Below are 26356 nucleotides of genomic sequence, written 5' to 3' on the forward strand. Positions count from 1 at the left end.
GGTGCTAGTTAGGTAAGTTGTGGGTGGGTACGTAAGGTAGGAGAGGGAGCGCTTTAACTTTTACTTTCTTTGCTTTGGTTCCGTCCAGCCCCTTTTCCCCCAAATTACTGTGTGAAGGTAATATATTCTGTCATCCTTACCGCACCTGCAGTCACATACCTCTTTCACTCCACGGGGAGTTGAGTGTAGCAGGGTGTTGCGTTCCCTCCAAGAGGCGTGCGCAACATATACAGAAAATTGAAAAATAAGCCATTATCTTACCTCAGGAATCTTGACTAATTTTGGCTCTTGACAAACTTATCTTGACCGCCTAACATGGACACCAATGTTCTGTCAATCCTCGATCCACATTAATTCCCTCACTTTGGCTGTTCAAAAAACGTGCAGTATCACACAAGCTCTATCACTTGACTGTCATTCATAAAAGCCTTTCCTGAATCAGCTGGTATTGCACAATGTCCCCACAACTAAACAGCTAGACATCAAACAACTATTATGCATGTGTAATATAGGTCGTCTAAAGGAGACCAAAATGCGGCGTGTGAAGTGCTCATATTTACTTTTAATGAAAACACTTTGCAAAATAAAACGACCAACAACAGTCCCGTCAGGTACAAATAACGAAACGGAAAACAACCACCCACAAAACCCCATGAAAAACAGGCTGCCTAAGTATGGCTTCCAATCAGAGACAACAAAACACCTGCCTCTGATTGGAAACCATACCCAGCCACAACATAGAAAATACAACAGAACGACAATCTAGAGAACCCACAGAAAACAAAACCCAAAATACATAGACAAAAACACCCCTGTCACGCCCTGACCAATCTGCGATGGAAAAATGACCTCATACCAAGGTCAGAACGTGATAGCGTGATTATTGAAGAACCCCCTTAATCACAGTATAGATTTTATTTTATAAGTCATGTTGAAGTTACTCGTTCTGTTAGAAGCATTCAATTTTGCAATCGCATAATTATTTTGGATATGTGTGCCCATGAAAACTGACTCCAACAGCATTATCCAGGAATTTTACGGAATCAAGTTCAATGTGTAATTTAATTCTTAAATGATTATGACAACGACTAATAGTATCATAAATATAAGGAGAGAAAGTTCATGTTTTGTCACATGATATTTGCCAAATCTGTGAAGACGCCAAGCATGGTTTTGATTCAACTCATGAATTAAATTGAATGTATCTATGTTCCCCCTTTATCTTAATGTATTCAAATGAATTTGTTTAGCTAATTATTATTAATGACTTTGTAACAGCTCTAAACAGTTGTCCACAACAAGAAATGCTCACTGGTACCCTAGTTTATAGAAAGACCCTTATCCAGTTTCGACTTCCTGGAGACTACGTAAATGTAACGACTCCGTTAGTTTTGCTTATTTATCACAAATGTCCCATGTTACATATGTAGGATGGTAAAATGTCATACTTACTGGCTGACATGAGAGTTTTTCCCCATCACAAACCCCAACCTCGCAGTGAAGCCAAACAGTGGACACCTTCTCCTGGCGCTGGAAGCGGAATGAGTTGAACTTGAACATGGAGCGGCTGTCTTTGGCGTTCTCGAAAACGGTCACAGTTTTGTCATACGAGCAGCTGTGAATGAGAGACCTCAATTGATTGAATGTTTGATAAAATGTTTGGAAAATATAGGAACAGCTGTATCACCTGTACGAACGTTCAATGCAATTCAGTATGAATTTGTTTATTCCACAAAGTTGGGTTTTGATCAGCAAGCAGTGCGAATTAGGTTGGTTACCACTGAAATACCTGTTGATGATGAGATTCCACCTCTTCTTGTCTATTGAGTAAGGAGTGGGTGTCGCCCAGCAGTTGCTTATCACCACTTTGAATCTGGGGGAGCAAAGAATGTTGGACAATTATATTCAAGAGAGGGGGATCCGGGGGCACGTCCCCTGTTTTGTGTTATCATCCCCTTCTTTTTCTTAATTTCTATCCAGAGAAGTGATCTCTTTAAGGGTGAATGGATGTTGCATGATACAAATACAGTGCCTTCAGAAATTATTCACACCACATTTTGTTGTGTTACAGACTGAATTTAAAATGAATTACATCATTGGCCTACACACAATACCCCATAATGTCAACGTGGAATTATGTTTAGAACTTTTTACAAATCAATTAAATGTGAAAAGTGGAGATGAAGGAAACCACTCAGAGATATTACCATGAGGCCAATTGGCACGTTGTATAAAGGAATGGAGACAGGCGCAGGAATACGTAACAGGGGGTTTTAACCTCTCTTGGGTAGGGGGCCGTATTTTCACATCCGGATGAAAGCGTGCCCAAAGTAAACTGCCTGTTACTCAGGCCCAGATGCTAGGATATGCATATAATTGGTAGATGTGGATAGAAAACACTCTAAAGTTTCTAAAACTGTTAAAATTATGTCTGTGAGTATAATAGAACTGATATGGCAGGCAAAACCCCGAGGACAAACCATCCCCCCCCAAAACAATTCAGCCTACCACTGTTTTCAATGGCTGTCACTTTTATTATAAGGCGTTCTTTGGTATTTTTCTCCGGTAAAGACAATAACGATTCTCCGTCTTAAATTTTATCGTTTATTTACATATTAGGGTAACTAAGGTTTGATTATAAACATTGTTTGACTTGTTTGGAAAAGTTTATTAGTAACGTTTGGGATTCATTTTGTATACATTTTGATGGAGGGAAACTGGGTGGATTATTGACTGAAGCGCGCCAGCTAAACTGAGTTTTTATGGATACAAAGGACATTATCGAACAAAAGGACCATTTGTGATGTATCTGGGACCTTTTGGAGTGCCATCAGAAGAAGATCATCAAAGGTAAGGCATTTATTATATCACTATTTCTGACTTTCGTGGCGCACCTGCCTGGTTGAAATATGTTTTTCATGCTTTTGTAAGCGGGGCGCTGTCCTCAGATAATCGCATGGTGTGCTTTCGCCATAAAGCCTTTTTGAAATCTGACACAGCGGCTGGATTGACAAGAAGTTAAGCTTTATTTTGATGTATTGCACTTCTGATTTTATGAAAGTTAAATATTTATAATTCTGTAGTTGGAATTTCGCACTCTGCAATTTTACCGGATGTTGGCCAGGTGGGACGCTACCGCCCATAAGAAGTTAATACTCCACCTGAAAATACAACATGCCATGAAAGCCACGGGGACGAAGCCCAAAACAAACACGTCTGCAAAAAAGGTATGTAACCCAAACAAAACAGCAAGGATAAACCACAAATACACGGGACGAGACCTGGAATAACAGGTACACAATACACGCAGCTTGGAAGCCGAGGGCCAACGGACGTGGTAACAATAACCGACAAAACAATGGTGAACAGAGGGCACATATACAACTACTAATCAGGGGGAATGGGAACCAGGTGTGCATAATGAAACAGTTCAGTGACGCCTAGAGGCCGGTGACGTAGACCTCCGGAGCTGGTGCACGGAATGAGCAGCAGTACCGGGGGAATCCTTGACACCAGTGGTGACTTTAAAACAGTTACAAAGTTTAATGAGTGTGATAGGATAAAACAACTACATTGTAGTTACTCCACAATACTAACCTAATTGATGGAGTGTAAAGGAGGAAGCCTGTACTGAATAAAAATATTCATAAACAAGCATCCTGTTTGCAACAAGCCACTAAAGTAATACTGCAAAAAATGTGTCAAAGAAATTAACTTTTTTTCCCCTGAATACAAAGTGTTGTTTGTGGAAAATCCAATACTATAAGGGCACAGGACGAGACCCAGATGCAGACACGGGAGGCAGATGGTACGAGTCTCTGATATTTATTAGTATCCAAGGGGCAGGCCAGATAATGGTCGTGGACAGGCAAAAGATCAAAACAAGGTCAGAGTCCAGGAGGTACAGAGTGGCAGGCAGGCTCTAGGTCAGGGCAGGCAGTATGGTCAGGCAGGCAGGTTCAGAGTCAAGGCAGGCTTGGGTCAAAACCAGGAGGACTAGCAAAAAACAGACAAAAGGAAAAAGCAGGAGCACGGAGTAACACGCTGGTTGACAAAACAAGACGAACTGGCACAGACAGAAAACACAAGTATAAATACCCAGGGGATAATGGGGAAGATGGGTGACACCTGGAGGGGGTAGAGACAAGCACAAGGATAGGTGAAACAGATCAGGGTGTGACAGTACCCCCCTCCCTGTCTAGGGGCGCCACTTGGTGTCCTACCTGGGCGCATACCTGGTTGACCGGGGTGCCGGCGGTGGAAGTTGGTGATGAGGGCTGGGTCCAGGATGTCTCTAGCGGGTACCCAGCACCTCTCCTCCAGGCCACAACCCTCCCAGTCAACCAGGTACTGGAAACCCCTGCCCCGCGGTCAAACACTCAGGAGGCATCTCACCGTGTACGTCGGATGGCCATCGATGACAAGGGGCATAGGGATGGACCTGGAAACAGAAGACAGAGGGCTGTGAGACACGGGCTTAATCCTAGACACATGGAACGTAGGGTAAATATGGAGGGTACAGGGTAACAAAAGACAAACAGCAGTGGAACGATGGACTCCAGAGATGGGGAAAGGGCCAATGAAATGGGGGGAAAGTTTGCGGGACTCCACCCGAAGGGGCAGGTCCCATGTGGATAGACATACCCTCTGTCCAATGCGATAGTGAGGAGCTGGAGTCCGGCGGCGGTCCGCTTGTCGACGATACATGGAGTTGGTCTTGAGAAGCGCCACCCGGGCTCATCTCCAGGTATGCCGACAGCGGCGGATGAACATCTGGGCCGAGGGTATGTTGACTACCTGCTCTTGTTCTGGGAAGAGCAGAGGCTGATACCCCATGGAGCACTCGAAAGGGGAAAGTCCCGTGGCCGAACAGGGAAGAGTGTTCCGGGTATATTCCACCCAGACCAGTTGTCGGCTCCAGGTAGTGGGGTTGGTCGAGATGAGGCATCTTAAGGTTGTTTCCAGGTCTTGGTTTACTCGCTCTGACTGGCCGTTGGATTTGGGATGGAATCCGGAGGACAGGCTGGCCGACGACCCAATAAGGGTGCAGAACGCCTTCCGGAACTGAGACGAGAACTGAGGACCCCGGGTTGGAGACCATGTCCACCGGGAATCCGTGGATCCTGAAGACGTGCTGCACCATGAGCTGGGCCATCTCTTTGGCAGAGAGTAGATTGGGGAGAGGGATGAAATGGGCGGCCTTGGAAAACCGATCCACTACCATCAGAATGATGGTGTTGCCATCAGATAGAGGGAGCCCAGCAACAAAGTGGGGGAGATATGGGACCAGGGACGATGAGGGACAGGTAGTGGCTGAAGTAGGCCGGAAGGGGCTTGCCGCTGAGTCTTATTCTGAGCACAAGCGGTGCACGCGGCGACGAAGGCAGAGGCGTCAGGAACCATTGTGAGCCACCAGAAACGTTGTCGGAGGAAGGCCAGGGTTCGACGGGAACCTGGATGACAGGTAAACCTGGAGGAATGAGCCCATTCCAGGACTGGACTGAATTGGGGACGAACAACCGGTTAGCCGGGCCCCCTCCAGGGGCAGGCTGGGAACGTTGTGCCTTGCAGACCAGGGTCTCAATACCCCAGCCCACAGCAACCGCAAGCACATGAGGAAGGGAGGATGGTCTCTGAGTCTAAGGATGTGGTAGCAGGACTGTACCGGTGAGAGAGGGTGTCAGGTTTAACATTCTTGGACCCTGGGCAATAGGAAATGGTGAAGTTGAACCTGGTGAATAACAGACCCCACCATTCACAAATAACTGGTTCTCCAGGAGGCACTGAAGGACTTGTTGAACATGTGTTCTTGGGCAGAACTTAAAAAAACAAGATGCTGTTGAGGTTGACAAACACAAAATGATTTAACATGTCCCGGGGCACATTGTTTACCAGGGCCTGGAAGATCGCGGGGGTGTTGGTGAGTCCAAACGGCATGACCAGGTATTCATAATGTCCACATTGAAGGCTGTCTTCCACTCATCCCCTTCGCGTTTCCAAACCAGGTGGTAGGCATTCTGAAGGTCCAGCTAGGAGAAGATGGTAGCCCCCGGAGAGGTTCGAAAGCCGAAGAAGGAGTGGTAGGGGGTAACGATTCTTGATCGTTATGTCATTAAGGCCCCGGTAGTCAATGCACGGACGCAGGGTCTTTTCCTTCTTTTCCACAAAGAAAAACCCTGTGCCGGCAGGGTATGCAGAAGGACGGATGCCTCCAGCAGCCAGAGAGTCCTCAATATACTCCTCCATGGCCTTGGTCTCCGGGCCAGAGAGGGAATATACCCGACCACGAGGTGGTGTGGTGCCTGGGAGAAGGTCAATGGCACAATCGTAGGGATGATGCAGGGGAAGAGAAGTAGCCCGTGCCTTGCTGAAGACCTCCAGGAGGTCATGGTATTCGGCGGGGACGGCAGAGAAATCCGTGGCTTGACTTAACCTCTCTTGGGTAGGGGGCAGTATTTTGAAGTTTGGATGAATGAGGTTCCCAAAGTAAACTGCCTGTTACTCAGGCCCAGAAGATAGGATATGCATGGTAGTATTGGATAGAAAACACTCTAAAGTTTTCAAAACTGTTAAAATAATGTCTGTGAGTGTAACAGAACTGATATGGCAGGCAAAACCTGAGGAAAATCCATCCAGGAAGTGGGATATTTTTGATGTGGGTTCTTTTCTATTGAATGCATATACAGTATGTATTTGGATAGGACCCAAATTGCAGTTCATATGGCTTCCACTAGATGTCAACAGTCTTTAGACATTGTTTCAGGCTTGTATTCTGAAAAGTGAGGAAGAATGAGACCATTCTTTCAGTGGACTCTAAATGAACCAGAGCTGTTTTGCGCGCCGTTTGTTGTTGTTTCTTTCTATTGAAGACGCTATTGTCCGGTTGAAATATTATCAATTATTTAGACAATAAACAACCTGAGGATTAATTATAAACATTGTTTGACATGTTTCGACAAACTTTACCGGTACTATTAGGATGTATTCGTCTGCATGTCGTGACCGCCTTTGAGCCAGTGGATTATTGAACAAAATGCGCCAACAAAACAGAGTTTTTGGGACATAAAGAGGGACTTTATCGAACAAAACAATCATTTATTGTGTAACATGGACTCTTGTGACTGCAAACATATGAAGATCATCAAAGGTAAGTGATTAATTCTATCGCTATTTCTGACTTTTGTAATTCCTTTACTTGGTTGTAAAATGTTTGTATGCTTTTGTAAGCGAGGCACTGTCCTCAGATAATCGTATGGCATGCTTTCACCGTAAAGCCTTTTTGAAATCTGACACAGCGGCTGGATTAACAGGAAGTTAATCTTTAAGCCGCGGTATAACACTTCTATTTTAATGAATGTTTAATTTGACTATTTCTGTATTTTGAATTTGGCGCTCTGCAATTTCACCGGAAGTTGGCCAGGATGTTGGCCAACACCGGATGTTGCCCATAAGAAGTTAAGCCCTGAGGAGGGCATCTCGGGGAAGGCTGCGCTGCTTTGAGGCAATGGGAATGGCAGAATGGACTCCAACCCAGGTTTGAACTTGTGGTTCAGTCAATAACGGGTTTGTGTTTTTGGAGCCAAGAAAATTCCAACACAAGAGGCTCATGGGGAGTTTCAATGAGGAGAAGCTGTATAGCCTCACTGTGATTTCCTGAAACCCGCAGATTAACAGGAAAAGTGCTGTGGGTAACTACCAACGGAGCGGCCGTCCATTTCTCTAGCGTCCATGGGAACAGAGAGGAGTTGAGTGGAGATACCTAATTCAGAAACTAGGGTAGCGTCCATAAAAATCTCATCCGCCCCAGAGTCAATGAGCACCCGGAGAGACTTAGACTGCTCTCCCCACTGCAGTATCACAAAAAAGGGAGTGTTGTTGATGGAAATTAGAGGATTCCCAGTCTGGCTCACCTACTTGTACCTACTAAAGAAATAGGTGTCTTAACCAGGCAGGTGGCTATATAATGTCCCGCAGCCCCACAGCACAGACAACTGTTGGAACTTAGCCTATGTGAAGGTTCCCTAGGCGATAATCTAGCTCTGCCCAGTTGCATAGGTTCCCGTGTGTCTGACTCACCCGTCGCCGATGATTCTCCAGACCAGACCTCCTCTCACTACTGCATTCCCGTAGACGCCCATCAATCCTAAGAGTAAGGGCAATAAGGGAATCGAGGCCCAGCGGTAACTCCCGAGCTGCTAGCTCATCTTTTATTTCCTCAAAGTCCGTGAAGGAAGGTATCGAATTGGGACTCCAGATTCCAGGCACTCTTGGCGGCCAATGTGTGAAAATCTACTGCGTAGTCTGCCACACTACGGGAGTCTTGATGTAATTCAAGTCGTTTTCAGGCTGTCTCTCTCCCAGATACTGGAGAATCAAACACCTTCCTCACCTCTGCCATGAAATCTTCCAGATGATGACAAATGGCAGACTGTTGCTTCCAAACTTCCGTAGCCCAGGAGAGGGCCCTTCCCGTCATTAGCGTAACAATATACGCTATCTTCGACCGGTCCGAAGGGAACGAAGATGTCTGTAGCTCAAAAATAAGGGAGCACTGAGAAAGAAAACCCTGGCAGGTTCCAGGATCCCCAGAATATCGCTCCAGAGGAGGTAAGCAGGGTTCTCGGGGAGCCGGGTTAGGCTGTACAAACCCACCACTGATTGTAGACAGGTTACTGGGTGGTTGGGAGGTCTCAGAGGTGGCAGACTTCTTATGAGCTAACTCACTGATTTACTCCATAATAGCCTTGAACCCTTGGTCGTGGGGTTCTGTCAGGGAACGAAGCCCTTCCAAAAGTTCCAGCAGTAGCTCCTCATGCCTCCCAATGGTGGCTACCTGCAGGGAGACAGCGTGGCGGAGCTGGTCCAAGTCTGCTGGGTCTGTCATGGCCAGTTCATACTATAAGGGCACAGGGCGAGACACAGATGCAGACATGGGAGGCAGATGATTTGAATCTCTGATATGTATTAGTATCCAAGGGGCAGGCAAGAGAATGGTCATGGACAGGCAAAAGATCACAACAAGGTCAGAGTCCAGGAGGTCCAGAGTGGCAGGCAGGCTCAAGGTCAGGGCAGGCAGTACGGTCAGGCAGGCAGGTTCAGAGTCAAGGCAGGCTTGGGTCAAAACCGGGAGGACTAGCAAAAAACAGAGAAAAGGAAAAAAGCAGGAGCACAGAGTAACACGCTGGTTGACTTGACAAAACAAGATGAACTGGCACGGACAAACAGAAAACACAAGTATAAATACCCAGGGGATAATGGGGAAGATGGGTGACACCTAGAGGGGTAGAGACAAGTACAAGGACAGGTGAAACAGATCAGGGTGTGACACAATACAACACATTACTGAGTACCTCACTCCATATTTTCAAGCATAGTGGTGGCTGCATCATGTTATGGGTATGCTTGTATTTGTTACGGACTGGGGAATTTTTCAGGATAAGAAAAGAAACGGAATGGAGCTAAGCGCAGGAAAAATCCTAGAGGAAAACCTGGTTCAGTCTGCTTTCCACCAGGCACTGGGAGAAGAATTCACCTTTCCGCAGGACAATAACCTAAAACACAAGGCCAAATATACACTGGAGTTGCTTACCAAGACAACGTTGAATGTTCCTGAGTGGCCTGGTTACAGTTTTGACTTCAATCGACTTGAAAATCTATGGCAGGACTTGAAAATGGCTGTCTAACAATGATCAACAGCCAATTTGACATAGCTTGGATAATTTTTTGAATAATAATGTGCAAATATTGTACAATCCAGGTGTGCAAAGCTCTTAGAGACTTACCCATAAAGACTCTTGGCTTTAATCACTGCCAAAGTTGATTCTAGCATGCATTGACTCAGGGGTGTGAATACCTATGTAAATTAGATACTATATTTCTGTATTTCATTTTCAATAAATTTGCCAACATTACTAAAAACATATTTTAATTTAGTCATTATGGGGTATTGTGTGTAAATGGGTGAGAGAAAATTATTCAATTTAATCCATTTTGAATTCTGGCTGTAACACAACAAAATGTGGAATCAGTCAACGGGTATAAATATTTTCTGAAGGCACTGTCTCCAACACCTACAGATGAAGTCAGAAGTTTACATACACTTAGGTTGGAGTCATTAAAACTTGTTTTATAACCACTCCACAAATTTCTTGTTAACAAACTATAGTTTTGGCAAGTCGGTTAAGAAATCTACTTTGTGCATGACACAAGTAATTTTCCCAACAATTGTTAACAGACAGATTATTTCACTTGTAATTCACTGTATCACAATTCCAGTGGGTAAGAAGTTTACATACACTAAGTTGACTGTGCATTTCAACAGCTTGGAAAATTCCACAAAATGATGTCATTGCTTTAGAAGCTTCTGATAGGCTAATTGACATAATTTGAGTCAATTGGAGGTGTACCTGCGGATGGATTTCAAGGCCTACCTTGAGTCAGGTTTGTAGGCCTTCTTGCGCTCACACGCTTTTTCATTTCTGCCCACCAATTTTCTATAGGACTGAGGTCAGGACTTTGTGATGGCCACTCCAATACATTGACTTTGTTGTCCTTAAGCCATTTTGCCACAGCTTTGGAAGTATGCTTGGGGTCATTGTCCATTTGGAAGACCCATTTGCGACCAAGCTTTAACTTCCTGACTGATGTCTTGAGATGCTTCAATACATCCACCTAATTTTCCTCCCGCATGATGCCATGTATTTTGTGAAGTGCACCAGGCCCTCCTGCAGCAAAGCACCCCCACAACATGATGCTGCCACCCCCGTGCTTCACGGTTGGGATGGTGTTCTTGGGCTTGCAAGCCTCCCCCTTTTTCCTCCAAACATAACGATGGTCATAATGGCCAAACAGTTCTATTTTTGTTTCATCAGACCAGAGGACATTTCTCCAAAAAGTATGATCTTTGTCCCCATGTGCAGTTGCAAACCATAGTCTGGCTTTTTTATGGCTGTTTTGGAGCAGTGGCTTCTTCCTTGCTGAGCGGCTTTTCAGGTTATGTCAATATAGGACTCGTTTTACTGTGGATATAGATACTTTTGTACCTGTTTCCTCCAGCATCTTCACAAGGTACTTTGCTGTTGTTCTGGGATTGATTTGCACTTTTCCCACCAAAGAACGTTCATCTCTAGGAGACAGAACATGTCTCCTTCCTGAGCGGTATGACGGCTGCGTGGTCCCATGGTGTTTATACTTGCGTACTATTGTTTGTACAGATGAACATGGTACCTTCAGGCATTTGGAAATTTCTCCCAAGGATGAACCAGACTTGTGGAGGTCTACAATTGTTTTTCTGAGGTATTGGATGATTCCTTTTGATTTTCCCATGATTTCAAGCAAAGAGGCACTGAGTTTCAAGGTAGGCCTTGAAATACATCCACAGGTACACCTCCAATTGACTCAAATGATGTAAGTTAGCATATCAGAAGCTTCTAAAGCCATGACATAATTTTCTGTAATTTTCCAAGCTGTTTAAAGGCACAGTCAACTTAGTGTATGTAAACTTCTGACCCACTGGAATTGTGATACAGTGAATTACAAGTGAAATAATCTGTCCGTTAACAAATTTTTTTTATTACCTGTGTCATGCGCAAAGTAGATGTCCTAACCGACTTGCCAAAACCTATAATTTGTTAACAAGAAATTTGTGGAGTGGATGAAAAACAACTTTTAATGACTCCAACACCAACCGTATATACTGTATATTTTGAGTACCTGTTGCTGAGTCCTTTGGCTTCAATCCCAATGAACACTTCAGAGCCAATCTCTGATGTATCAATCACATAGGGGGCATCTTTGGCATACAGGAACTTGGAATTCTAAAAACATGAACATAGGTTAGTCAGTTATATTTATTTTCACGTTAAATTGACTTTTACGACTTGAGTGATCCTTACAAGTAATGGACAAATTATTATCTCCATAATATTACAAAACTAATGTTAGCATTACGTTTTACACTCAAGCAGCTAAGAACCTGTTTTGCGGGGCCAGACTAAGCCTAGTCCTGGACTAAAAAGCATGCTTTATGGAGAATCCCCATTTAATGTCCAAGACTAGGCCTAATCTGTGTCCGGGAAGTTGATGAGAACCTAACCTTGAGGTACTCACCGTGAACACGTTCATAGACAACTGTGAACTAAAAGTGCCTAAACTCCCGTTGTTGACAAAAACTGTAGCCACTCTGGAAGAAGCAAAGGGTTTAGTAAAAACGCTGCAAGTCATTGGGTTAGAATGCAAACGCTTTCCAGAAGGTATCAGCGGTGACCTAAATGCCAGGATCAGTGCTTACCTTTGGCTGAAGACGGCGTTGTTGACCAAGTAGGCGGCCCGGTACGTGCAGCTGAACGTGTAGTTGACCGGCTGGTTTCTGACTGTTAGTGAAGTGTCATTGGACACAATGGAGTTGTAGAAGACATACTTGGGGTCTTTACCACCAATATACTGGGAAAAAATAGCAGACATGCCAAAGAATGAGGATGGGTTGTTGATTCTTTAGGCCCATTGCTTTGCATTTAGCTGGAATACCTTGCTCAGACCTGCAACTCTTCATGTCTCAGGCAAGCTTACCCCCTCCATTAAAAGTATGTTCAGTGTCTCACCTCGGCGTGAGTGCCACAGTACGAGTTGTTTTTGGGCGTCAGGTCAGGGATGGTGAAGCGAAAGTACCCTGGGCTGTTGACACCGCTGTAACACAGCCCTCCTAGGGACAGCTGGCCGATCTCCCAGCCGTAGGGACACTCCGGGACGTTAGCAATGATGGCATTGGGGAAACACGACACCATCACATAGTCTGATGAACAACAAGCACAGAGAAAAGCCGATCTTAGAGGATGCTGATAGAACCTGTTCAATAGTGTCATATGGATAGCGATTCCACTCTCTTTAAGGGAAAAAATACTCACCTGCTTTCTGGGGGGCACAAGTCCACGCTACAGGCAGTAGAAGTAGTAGAGCGCTTACAGCAGCCATTGTCAAAGGCTGAAAATAAATATCAGAATTAAATTGTTACACATTGCTATGATAAGTCAATAAGAACTTAAAATCGTATAATCTCCCCATATATAATAAGGTTTATTTGAGCTGGTACACATGCACAGCTAAAAGCTGAATTACACTGTACAAACAAAAAGGAAAGAAAAATAAGAAGATTTTAGGGTGAAATTAAGTTAGGGACTGGAGTGGAGGGATGAAGCATCGTTGGTCTCTGAGCGGAGATCACGATAGCAGCCAGGGGAGTCAGATCCCAAGCCATTGTTTTGTTTAATCATGGTTTAATAACCAGCCACTCCTTCACAACCGCTGCACAGTCACAGACAGACATGACCAATACATAGTTCTAGTATTAATTGGCATGAGCTGATAACATCCGTTCCCATTAGGATTTCTACATGGTCTAAAAATGCTCTCAGGGAGATGTCGGATGTTTTAAAAAAAAAAACAAGTTAAGAGACTTAAATATGGAATGAAATGACAACACGTTAGGTAAGGCCTAAATAAGGTTAAACCTAAGTGAACCATCTCTTTAACCTTACCATAGAAGATTCATGAAGGGTAGGTGGCTAGTTCTAGTCTGGCTAGTTTTCCGTCAGAGGGTCTTCGTGGTCTGTATAGACTGATTGGGAACTTTAGCCACCACTGACAACAAGACAGCCAAGAGGGTGAATTTTATACCTTTACCGGTAAGAGGAACCCCCCCCCACCCCGCTCACCTCTCCTCTATCTCAAGTCCCCTACTTTGCAATGCCAAATTGGTAACCCCATTGTGGAGCTACTCACAAAAGCTCTCTGTGAAGGAAACGACATTGACTTTCAAATTACTAACTTCTCAGGGGATCACTGCAGCACACTCAACATTGCGTTAGTCTTTAACATTCCTTTTATGTCTTACTCTATTCTGATACTTCTAAATTATATTCGATAATCAAGGATTGAGCATGACTGTGTTGCGTCCAGAGACATATTTGATTCAGTATTGTGTTGATTCTAAGCATGTTCTCAGCTTAAAGATTCTATGCAAGTTAGATGCTCTGAAAGGGAGAGGTTCACTCACTCACGCACGCACGCACGCACACTGTCACTCTTCTTAGCTCTTTGTAGATCACCTAGCATGTTTTTGCGACTGGAAGCGTGGGATGCCAACCTTACATAACATGATGGAATCTGGGGGCTTCTCATTGTTAGCATGGCTAAAGAGCTGTAACTCTACCTGTCCCCTGACCCTTCCTCTGATTTGTATCTTCCATGAATCCCCCTCCAAGAATTCCCCAATGCTCTATTCTGATGCTAATGCTAACGCTATGCAGCCAGCTATGCCTCTTCAATAGCACTGTAATGTTTCCCAAACTGGTATATGAATGACAGGAGTGTCTTGATCCGCTCCTATCATTTTACACTTGATTAGTGGAAATTGCCTATTCTGTCATAACAGACGATAGTTGTTCAGAATAGGATTTTAATTGATATAGCGTTTCATTACCATGGGTAAAAGGAACATTATCTATCACGTAGTCATCTCATTTCAAGTCCACAACACAACACAAGCCATCGGTTGTGTGGATCCAGCTTGTCTCGATCCCACATTATATATAATATACGCCATTTAACAGACCCTTTCATCCAAAGCATACATTGTACAAATGAGTGACCCAGGAATTGAACCCACCACGCTGGTGTTGCAAGCACTGTCCTCTATCAACTGAGCCATACAGGACCTTTTCCAATTAGACATTAGACTGCTTTTGAGGTCTAAAAACATTTGACAAACTTAATGTTATGACCAGGGTTGGGGTTAATTCTACGAATTCCATTTTAATTAAATTCCCTCTCACTCTAAATTCCATTGAATTCAATTCAAATTGCAGGTCAGTCATGTTAGGTAAATTCCAATAATCCAAATCCCAATTCAATATTATCCCCAGGAATTTCACAAATTCAATTACCTCCGCCTTTCAGGCTGATCGTGTCACTGTTCAGACAGCCTAGCTGGAAATATAGAAATTAAAGTTGAAATTATTTAAAACAAATCATGTTTTATACTAAATGCATTAATTCCATTAACTGGGAAATGCATAAATATTGAATTCCAATACCATTCAATTTCAAATGTTTTTACAAATCCAATGCAATTCCAATTCTAACAGTCTGATTTCAATTAAAATTTCATAACTTGAAGATTGTGGTAATAAAAAATGTATTCAACGTCATATTGTCCACTTCATGAGTGAGTTCAAGAATTTAATTGGAATTTCAAACCCTGTAAGGAGCATGGTATGGGCCATCATAATAGCTGACTAAATATGAATGGAGAGAGGGGTCAATTAGGACACTTTCCCCCAGTCACTCTGTCCTCATACATACAAGAAAGGGACACCAGACCAGGGACAAAAGCTGCCTCTATCTCATTGTATCCCACTGGGCTCTGTGAAACCCTATATCTCTGAATGATGTGAAATGTCTGTGAAACAAAGTCGCCCATCTCATCTCCACTTTGGAACACTCATTGGTAGTGTGTCTTATCTTATCAGAGCCTCCATCGCAGTTCAGGGATATCCATACATGCCTGTTTGCAGTGTTGTGCCACTAAGATGGTGTTCTGTTCCCGATACCTTTTAAAGATTCCTCAAATAATGACGATGTCATTATTGTGTGGCGGTCCCTGCTTTTCTCGTGTTTGGTTCCATGAAAGGTACTGATCACTATCAGTCTGTCCGAGTCGGTGACTTGACAGGAATGCTGAAAGGTCTGTACTTTGACATCCTCATGTATACAGTATGTTCCATTAAATCTATGTTCACATAAAATTAACATTATTTTCATGGTCAAAGATAAATGGGTCCATTCCAGAGTCAAAGGTAATTCAGGTCCTGTAACACAGGGCTGTATGGGGAACACACATGTGAAATGTTGGATCTGGATTAAGCAGGCAGCATAAAGTAGAGGCAATTTTCAAACATTTCATTTTAGGACATGGTTGTCTTCATGAAACATTCCAATCAAGTTCCGAACACCAATGGTTAGTTCGTTCTGCAGCCTTTGCTTTGCTTTCCCGTTTGTCAGTTACTCTATTGCCATTCGGCTTTTACTTTATAAACCATTCTAGTTAAAATCACAAACATACTGTACAAAACGCACAGAAAACAAAAAGGGACACAGGAAGTGGCACAGTCTAGCAGGCATGTGGACATTTTGTTTCATTATTCAACTAAGCACAAACGGCAATGTGCTCTCACCAAACAAGCTGCTATGTTAGCTCTGCACTAAGGATCTGCTTGGAACATTAGGGCCGTGCTCCACTGCTCAGGCATTGGATTGCATCAACCAATGGGTGAACTTCTGCCAGTTCATGCTGGGTTCATAGATGAAAAAAGTGTCCCAGCTGTCTCAGTGTCACTGCTTGCGTCGCTGAAATGGTCGCACCCTGCAAAGCGCTGTAGTAGCTCTCCAATGCCTGGCTCAAGCAGCAACGCTGCTCTACAAACTCCAGCTCAGAGTGTTATGCTTGTTAATGCCCTCTACACGGGAGGTGTGAATTGCAGGAAATTACCACGTGCCATGTGCTAAGGTAGAAGTCATTAGCCATAGGTATTAGCCCAACAACGAGAGCATGTTTCAAAGTTCATGTATACTTGTTTTCAGGTATACTTATTTAAAAATTGTATATTATAATTATTTAGCAGATGCTCTTATCCAGAGCGACTTACAGTTAGTTCATTCATCTTAACCTGTTAGGGCTAGGGGGCAGTATTTACACGGCCGGATAAAAAACATACCCGATTTAATCTGGTTATTACTACTGCCCAGAAACTAGAATATGCATATAATTATTGGCTTTGGATAGAAAACACCCTAAAGTTTCTAAAACTGTTTGAATGGTGTCTGTGAGTATAACAGAACTCATATGGCAGGCAAAACCCTGAGAAGATTCTGTACAGGAAGTACCCTCTCTGACCATTCCTTGGGCTTCTTGGCTCTGTTTATTGAAAATTTAGGATCTTTGCTGTAACGTGACACACGGCTCCCATAGGATCTCAGAACCCGGGAAAAAGCTGAATGATGTAATTCCAGCCCCAGGCTGAAACACATTAGTGCCTTTGGTAAGTGGCCGATCAGAGGACCATCAGACTGAGGCTTGTGCACGAGGGGATCCCATGTTTTTATTTTCTCTCTCTTTGAACGTAAACACGCTTTCCCGGTCGGAATATTATCGCTTTTTTACGAGAAAAATGGCATAAAAATTGATTTTAAACAGCGGTTGACATGCTTCGAAGTACGGTAATGGAATATTTCGAATTTTTTTGTCATGAAACGCGTCGGGTGCGTAACCCTTATTTACCCTTTCGGATAGTGTCTTGAACGCACAAACAAAACGCCGCTATTTGGATATAACTATGGATTATTTGGGACCAAACCATCATTTGTTATTGAAGTAGAAGTCCTGGGAGTGCATTCTGACGAAGAACAGCAAAGGTAATAACATTTTTCTCATAGTAAATCTGACTTTGGTGAGGGCTAAACTTGGTGGGTGTCTAAATAGCTAGCCCTGTGATGCCGGGCTATCTACTTAGAATATTGCAAAATGTGCTTTCACCGAAAAGCTATTTTAAAATCGGACATAGCAAGTGCATAGAGGAGTTCTGTATCTATAATTCTTAAAATAATTGTTATGTTTTTTGTGAACGTTTATCGTGAGTAATTTAGTAAATTCACCGGAAGTTTGCGGGCGGTATGCTAGTTCTGAACGTCACATGCTAATGTAAAAAGCTGGTTTTTGATATAAATATGAACTTGATTGAACAAAACATGCATGTATTGTATAACATAATATCCTAAGATTGTCATCTGGTGAAGATCATCAAAGGTTAGTGCTGCATTTAGCTGTGGTTTGGGTTTATGTGACATTATATGCTAGCTTGAAAAATGGGTGTCTGATTATTTCTGGCTGGGTACTCTGCTGACATAATCTAATGTTTTGCTTTCGTTGTAAAGCCTTTTTGAAATCGGACAGTGTGGTTAGATTAACGCGAGTCTTGTCTTTAAAATGGTGTAAAATAGTCATATGTTTGAGAAATTGAAGTAGTAGCATTTCTAAGGTATTTGAATAACGCGCCACAGGATTCCACTGGCTGTTACGTAGGTGGGACGAAATCGTCCCACTGGCCCTAGAGAAGTTAAGATAACTAGTTGGGACAACCACATATCACAGTCATAGTAATTGTCCTCATTAACTTCTTACATCTAGACGTTCCGCTAGCGGAACACCGCTCCAATATCCAATGATAGGGCGTGGCGCGAAATACAAACTCCTCGAAAATCCGTCATGAATCTCCTTTTCTTCCTGAGTCCAACCTCATCCAACCCTCTGATATATTGCTGGAAATACCAGAAATGTTGAATCTCTGCTTGGTTTTGTGGGGATGCCTGCAGTAACTTCAAAACTGTTCTAGCTGTCGGATTTTGCTCTGCATAAATATTCTCAATAGCCTCTTTCCTCTGGAGAGTTTGTGACAGCACTTCTCTTGCAGCATCCAACATATTATCAAGAGCATACTTTGGCTTCTGAATGAGTTCTTTATGTGCTACCTGTAAAAGCACAGCTCTAGGGTTAGGTACTGTACACACCCCCATGCTGTCCAGGAGATCGATCAACTCGTCTTGATCTTCGCTCTTTAGATCCTCTTTAAGGGCTTTAACAACAAGATCTCTCTCAGAATGACTTAAATATTGTAGGAAGGAATTAAACAAGTGCTCAGTCGACACTAAATGCTCTCCAAAAATGAGTGCCTCAGTAAAGACATATGCAAGTCGGTTAGTGAAATAGCCATTACCTTTCAATCCCTTTGCCAGTACTCTGCCAATAGATTGCCATTCGTCTTTCTGCCATCTCAGGATGAGGGACGGGACCCTCATATCCTCGCCATCAGCCGCAATGTCGAAACATTCAGACCCAAAAATTCAGACTCCCCAAAAAATCCAGAGTTAACATCCCTTGAAACACCTTGCGCATGATCTCCTTTCTCATCAATCAAGGTGAACTTTACAAGGAGATCGACAATTTTGGGATTTTTTTAATAGCGAATTGATCTCTTTAAGTAGATTGACTCTATGTATTTTTATTGTGACATGATCTCTGTTGTCTGGAGGGGTTGTGGGCTTGACCCTTGACGTCTGGATGGGTTGTGGCATGAACACCAATGTCTGGAGGGGTTGTGGTGTGACCTCTGATGTCCAGCGGGGTTGTGGAGTGACCTTTGACATCTGAAGGGGTTGTGAAGTGACCTTTGTCTTCTGTAGGGGTTGTGGCTTGACCTCTGTCTCCTGGAGTAGTTGTGGCGTGACCATTCACATCTGGAGGGGTTGTGGCATGAACTCTGACGTCTGGCGGGGATGTGGCCTGACCTCTGACGTCCGGAGGGGTTGTTGAATGACTTCTGACATCTGGGGGGCTTGTGGCATGACCTATGACGTCCGGAGGGGTTGTGGCATGACTTCTTAAGTCTGGAGGGGTTGTGGCGTGACTTCTATCTTCTGCAGGGCATGTGGTGTGACATCTGTTGTCTGGAGAAGGATCAAGTGTAAAAGCGATCAGGTGGCTATGTGTAAATACCAGTGTGTCATCCAGCTGATACGGAAGGAGTTCTCACAGGTGTGGTACAAACTGTATCTCTGATATGTCTGATAGGTCTGAGAGACAGCTAACATCAATCCCTTCAGTGTTGGTTAAAGTGACAGCAACTGTAACTCGTTTTGCATTATGAACAACTTCCTGTTTCAGCTCCTTGGTGATAAGGTAACATCTCAACACCCCACATTTCTTATATTCCGACTGTGGGAAAAACTGTTATTTTGCTTGACACAAAAGTTCCTTTTTACTGAAAGTTTTTGGAACATTGATAACTCTGGTCCCCCCAAAACACAGTTTCCTAACTTGATTACCCTCGTGTATCCACCCAAATTCAATTGATCTTGGTTTTTCTTCAGTAAGCTTGTTGCTCCTCAAGTACGCCCTTGAACTTTTGGAATGCGGCTCTACAGTGTCCTCTGATGCTGTGGCTTTTTTAGCCCCTTTAAATCCCAGTTCACTATCTTTCTCAGTTTTTCAAAAAGGACAGTTTTTTGGCATCTCACACTGTGGACTCAATCCAAAAACGCCTTGTGGCAATCCTGTCCCCATAGTTCGGCAGATAAACTGACAACCACTGTCCTCCTTCTCCCCAAGTTTGTTGTGTCTATCTGCAGAGACAGAAAGATAGGGATATACTGTTGTTTACTGGTTGAATAATTATAATCATGATTTCTATCTGATGATACGTCTGAGTCACGAGACCTATTCTGATATGCACTCTAGCTACACTCCTAACTCCAAAATTAACCCCAACATCCTTATGGTTTGCCTTACAATGCTGTCAGATAAAGCAAGATTGATAATGATTCCAATAAACACTACAACATGGGCTGCAAACGTGAGCTCTGATAACTGAAATGACTGTTCATTTGGGAACAGGAGATGGGACAGGAGGGAAAATACCTCATAGTCAGGGCTTTTCTTTTAAAAAACCTTTTCTGTACGCTATTCTTGCTTGAATTTGGACCTTTGATGTTTGGATGGGTTGTGGCGTGAAGGTTGTTCCTTGCCAGTATCTGCTTTCCCACTTTGTGAAAATGACACTATAAAAATGGCTAGTCCTAAAATATACAGTAGCCTAACTTTAAGGAATAAGATTCAACAATGTTTGACAGAGCTCCAGAGTTCCTCTCTGGAAGATTGGCCAGATGGAAGCCACTCCTCAGTAAAAGGCACATGACAGCCCTCTTGTGGTTTGCAAAGAGGCACCTAAATGACTCAGACCATGAGAAACAAGATGCCCTGGTCTAATGAAACTAATATTGAACTCTTTGGCCTGAATTCCAAGCGTCACGTCTGGAGGAAACCTGGCACCATCTCTACAGTGAAGCATGGTGGTGGCAGCATCATGCTGTGGGGATGTTTTTCAGCAGCAGGGACTGGGAGACTAGTCAGGATCGAGGGAAATATGAACGTAGCAAAGTACAGAGAGATCCTTGATGAAAATGTGCTCCAGAGCACTCAGGACCTCAGACTGGGGCAAAGGTTCACTTTCCAACAGGACAATGACCCTATGCACACAGCCCAGACAACGCGGGAGTGGCTTCGGTATAAGTCTCTGAATGTCCTTGAGTGGCCCAGCCACAGCCCGGACTTGAACCCCATTGAAAAATACAGCATTTGTGCTCCATCAGTTGCAATCATCGGTGGACACAATAATTGCTGCTACAGTGCCTTGCAAAAGTATTTATCCCCCTTGGCGTTTTTCCTATTTTGTTGCATTACAATCTATAATTGAAACATATTTTTATTTGGATTTCATGTAATGGACATACACAATATAGTCCAAATTGGTGAAATGAAATGAAAGAAATAACTTGTTTAAAAATATATATACACTGCTCAAAAAAATAAAGGGAACACTTAAACAACACAATGTAACTCCAAGTCAATCACACTTCTGTGAAATCAAACTGTCCACTTAGGAAGCAACACTGATTGACAATAAATTTCACATGCTGTTGTGCAAATGGAATAGACAACAGGTGGAAATTATAGGCAATTAGCAAGACATCCCCAATAAAGGAGTGGTTCTGCAGGTGGGGACCACAGACCACTTCTCAGTTCCTATGCTTCCTGGCTGATGTTTTGGTCACTTTTGAATGCTGGCGGTGCTTTCACTCTAGTGGTAGCATGAGACGGAGTCTACAACCCACACAAGTGGCTCAGGTAGTGCAGCTCATCCAGGATGGCACATCAATGCGAGCTGTGGCAAGAAGGTTTGCTGTGTCTGTCAGCGTAGTGTCCAGAGCATGGAGGCGCTACCAGGAGACAGGCCAGTACATCAGGAGATGTGGAGGAGGCCGTAGGAGGGCAACAACCCAGCAGCAGGACCGCTACCTCTGCCTTTGTGCAAGGAGGAGCAGGAGAAGCACTGCCAGAGCCCTGCAAAATGACCTCCAGCAGGCCACAAATGTGCATGTGTCTGCTCAAATGGTCAGAAACAGACTCAATGAGGGTGGTATGAGGGCCCGACGTCCACAGGTGGGGGTTGTGCTTACAGCCCAACACCGTGCAGGACGTTTGGCATTTGCCAGAGAACACCAAGATTGGCAAATTCGCCACTGGCGCCTTGTGCTCTTCACAGATGAAGCAGGTTCACACTGAGCACATGTGACAGACGTGACAGAGTCTGGAGACGCCGTGGAGAACGTTCTGCTGCCTGCAACATCCTCCAGCATGACCGGTTTGGCGGTGGGTCAGTCATGGTGTGGGGTGGCATTTCTTTGGGGGGCCGCACAGCCCTCCATGTGCTCGCCAGAGGTAGCCTGACTGCCATTAGGTACCGAGATGAGATCCTCAGACCCCTTGTGAGACCATATGCTGGTGCGGTTGGCCCTGGGTTCCTCCTAATGCAAGACAATGCTAGACCTCATGTAGCTGGAGTGTGTCCACAGTTCCTGCAAGAGGAAGGCATTGATGCTATGGACTGGCCCGCCCGTTCCCCAGACCTGAATCCAATTGAGCACATCTGGGACATCATGTCTCACTCCATCCACCAACGCCACGTTGCACCACAGACTGTCCAGGAGTTGGCGGATGCTTTAGTCCAGGTCTGGGAGGAGATCCCTCAGGAGACCCTCCGCCACCTCATCAGGAGCATGCCCAGGCGTTGTAGGGAGGTCATACAGGCACGTGGAGGCCACACACACTACTGAGCCTCATTTTGACTTGTTTTAAGGACATTACATCAAAGTTGGATTAGCCTGTAGTGTGGTTTTCCACTTTAATTTTGAGTGTGACTCCAAATCCAGACCTAAATTGGATTTCCATTGATTATTTTTGTGTGATTTTGTTGTCAGCACATTCAACTATGTAAAGAAAAAAATATTTTATAAGATTATTTCTTTCATTCAAATCTAGGATGTGTTGTTTAAGTGTTCCCTTTATTCTTTTGAGCAGTATATTTAAATTGAAAAGTGTTGCGTGCATATGTATTCACCCCTCGCTATGAAGCCCCTAAATAAGATCTGGTGCAACCAATTACCTTCAGAAGTCACATAATTAGTTAAATAAAGTCCACCTGCGTGCAATCCAAGTGTCACATGATCTCAGTATATATACACCTGTTCTGAAAGGCCCCATAGTCTGCAACACCACTAAGCAAGGGGCACCACCAAGCAAGTGGCACCATGACGACCAAGGAGCTCTCCAAACAGGTCAGGGACAAAGTTGTGGAGAAGTACAGATCAGGGTTGGGTTATAAAAAAAAATCAAAATCTTTGAACATTCCACGGAGCACCTTTAAATCCATTATTAAAAAATTGAAAGAATATGGCACCACAACAAACCTGCCAAGAGAGGGCCACCCACCAAAACTCACAGACCAGGCAAGGAGGGCATTAATCAGAGAGTCAACAAAGAGACCAAAGATAACCCTGAAGGAGCTGCAAAGCTCCACAGTGGACATTGGAGTATCTGTCCATAGGACCACTTTAAGCTGTACACTCCACAGAGCTTGGCTTTATGGAAGAGTGGCCAGAAATAAGCCATTGCTTAAAGAAAAAAATAAGCAAACACATTTGGTGTTCGCCAAAAGGCATGTGGGAGTCTCCCCAAACATATGGAAGAAGGTACTCTGGTTCGTGGAGACTAAAATGTTTTGGCCATCAAGGAAAACGCTATGTCTGGCACAAACCCAACACCTCTCATCAATCTCTCATCAAAGAACACCATCCCCACATTGAAAATGTTAATGTCTTGGAATGGCCTAGTCAAAGCCCAGACCTCAATCCAATTGCGAATCTGTGGTATGACTTAAAGATTGCGGTACACCAGTGGAACCCATCCAACTTAAGGAGCTGGAGCAGTTTTGCCTTGATGAATGGACAAAAATCCAAGTGGCTAGATGTGCCAAGCTTATAGAGACATACTCCAAGAGACTTGCAGCTGTAATTGCTGCAAAAGGTGGCTCTACAAAGTATTGACTTTTTGGGGGTGTAGTTATGCACGCTCAAGTTTTCTTTTTTTTTTGTCTTATTTCATGTTTATTTCACAATAAAAAATATGTTGCATCTTCAAAGTTGTTGGCATGTTGTATAAATCAAATGATACAAAACCCCCCCCCAAAAAAAAATCAATTTTAATTCCAGGTTGTAAGGCAACAAAATAGGAAAAATGCCAAGGGGGGTGAATACTTTCACAAGCCACTGTATAGTCTACATGCAAATGCCATGGCTAAAGTGCGTGCATTGAATAAAATAAGAATATATTTAATAGGGAGATCATAGAGAAGTATGATTAATACATCTAACCCTATCTAGAACCTTAAAGGGTTCTTCGGCTGTCCCCATAGGAGAACACTTTGAATTACCCTTTTGGTTCCAGGTAGACATAAACCATTGAAAAACACTACATCCAGATGACAGTTATGCTGCGTTGTGTCTTTCCTGAGGTTGCATGGTCACAACACACTTTCTGTTCAGAGGCTGTCAATGAACAGCAAGCAGTACGTTAGTCTACAACTTCTACAATTAACAAGCTCAAACCAATTTGGCAAACCAAATAGATCACAAACCCGGGACCGACATTGAGCGCACCTTTCTCCATGACTGACTGTTGCAATAATCCAAGATTGGGTGCATTTCCCCCTTTCAGGTGGCTAATGAACACACCCTGGCTTTACTGATTTTTGTTTGCTGGATTTATGGCCTGCCTTTATACATGATTGACTAACAGTACCGTGATGAAGAGGCATGCAAAATCTCTCAAATTCACATGTCTGAATTTGCATGATTGTATCATGACCATGCAGGTCTTGTTCAGTTATGATATATATTGTTTGGCTACTTAATAGTTAGTTATAGGCCCTATTGGCATTGGGCTTTTAGCGCTAGCCCTGGACCTATGAATTTACCAGCTAATCTTAATATCATCCACTTGGATGAGTCCGATTGTCCGATCAATAGCCTATTGAAATGTTAGGCTATAGCCTAATAGTGTTCTTTATCGTAATAATGATATATTTCTCTTAAGAACAATATTTTTTATTTGTAATGATGATATATTTATTGTAATAATAATATTTTATTGTAATAAATATAAATAAACTGTCACAACGTCCACAGAAGGTGGCGCCCCTCCCCGGTCGGGCGGTGCTCGGCGGTCGTCGTCGCCGGCCTATTAGCTGCCACCGATCTATGTTTCAGTGTCTGTTAGTCATGTCTGTTTTTTGGTTGCACCTGTGTCTTGTTTGTCATTAGTTGGGGGGTATTTAGTTTGTCTGTGTTTAGTTAGGATTCGTGCGGGATTGTTCTAAGTTACGTGTGGTAGGGGGTTGTATTGATTTAACGTAGTTACTTTTGCTACGTATTCGTTTAGGCATTAGGGTTGCCGGGCTGCGCCCCGTCTGACTTTCAAAGTGGAGCTGTCACTCGTCATTTGACGTTTGTGCACCCTGCCTTATATGTGGATTTTGCCCCTTGGCAGTATTAAATACGTTTTGCTCGAACGGAACTCAGTCTCCTGTGCCTGACTCATCCTCCAGTGAATTATCTGCCCGTGACATATACAATATTTTATTGTTAACAAATCTCACAAGTATCCGAGACTGTATGCTCCCAGCTACTATCCAATCAAATTAACATTGACATTATCACACCCCTGTTAAGTGACAATTGGCTTAAAAAGCCAAACGTAACACAATATCTGCCAATACAGTTCCAGCAATATCGCCCTTGTCTCTGTGTGGTGTGCCATCTATCCTTTCATGTAGCCAGTTAGATGGTAGACAGAAAGACTACCTGGCAGAATTATATAATGATTATTTGTATCAATCAGTATGCCGCAGGAAGTAGGGGTGCTAAGGGTGCTGCAGCATCCTCTGAAAAATCAGAATAAAACAATTAAAAAAAAATGAAAATTGAAACAAAGTGTGCACTGGGCCTTTACTAGTCCTGTATTAGCAGACTGATATATAAACACACCAATGACCTGGGGAAGAGTTGCAGGGGAGATGAGAAGAAAAGAGTATGCCTATTTGAAAGATAGAAAAAACATAGTAGGTCAGGACATGTTTTTTTTTTTAAGTAGAAAAGGCTGGAGAACCCTGCCCTAGACCATTACTTTACTTACATTTGCTCTCCACTAGAAAGCGGCAAAGTCTCTCTTTCTGTTCCTATCTGTTGTCAGACCAGTGTTGATGATCCTCAGTCATCCATTTAACTGTACCACTAACAACATACAAATATCTCAACGCTGGACGCAGTAAACTTTACAAAGGACATAATAGAAATA

The 26356-nt window shown here is 43.5% G+C and overlaps 1 protein-coding gene across 1 annotated transcript in view; it reads right to left on the reverse strand.

Annotated features, from left to right (window-relative positions):
• tectb (tectorin beta) overlaps positions 1–26356 on the reverse strand; it is a 53686-nt gene that overhangs the window by 3970 nt on the left and 23360 nt on the right. Inside the window, exons 2-8 of the mRNA XM_045702579.1 lie at positions 12903–12978; positions 12600–12790; positions 12290–12441; positions 12109–12181; positions 11713–11816; positions 1790–1873; positions 1453–1615 (exon numbers count right to left, since the gene is read on the reverse strand). Coding sequence (XP_045558535.1) covers positions 1453–1615; positions 1790–1873; positions 11713–11816; positions 12109–12181; positions 12290–12441; positions 12600–12790; positions 12903–12969 — 834 coding nt within the window. The 5' untranslated portion in view covers positions 12970–12978. The remainder of the gene's footprint in view (positions 1–1452; positions 1616–1789; positions 1874–11712; positions 11817–12108; positions 12182–12289; positions 12442–12599; positions 12791–12902; positions 12979–26356) is intronic.

Source organism: Salmo salar, chromosome ssa19, assembly GCF_905237065.1.
Source record: "Salmo salar chromosome ssa19, Ssal_v3.1, whole genome shotgun sequence".
Classification (NCBI taxonomy): Eukaryota; Metazoa; Chordata; class Actinopteri; order Salmoniformes; family Salmonidae; genus Salmo; species Salmo salar.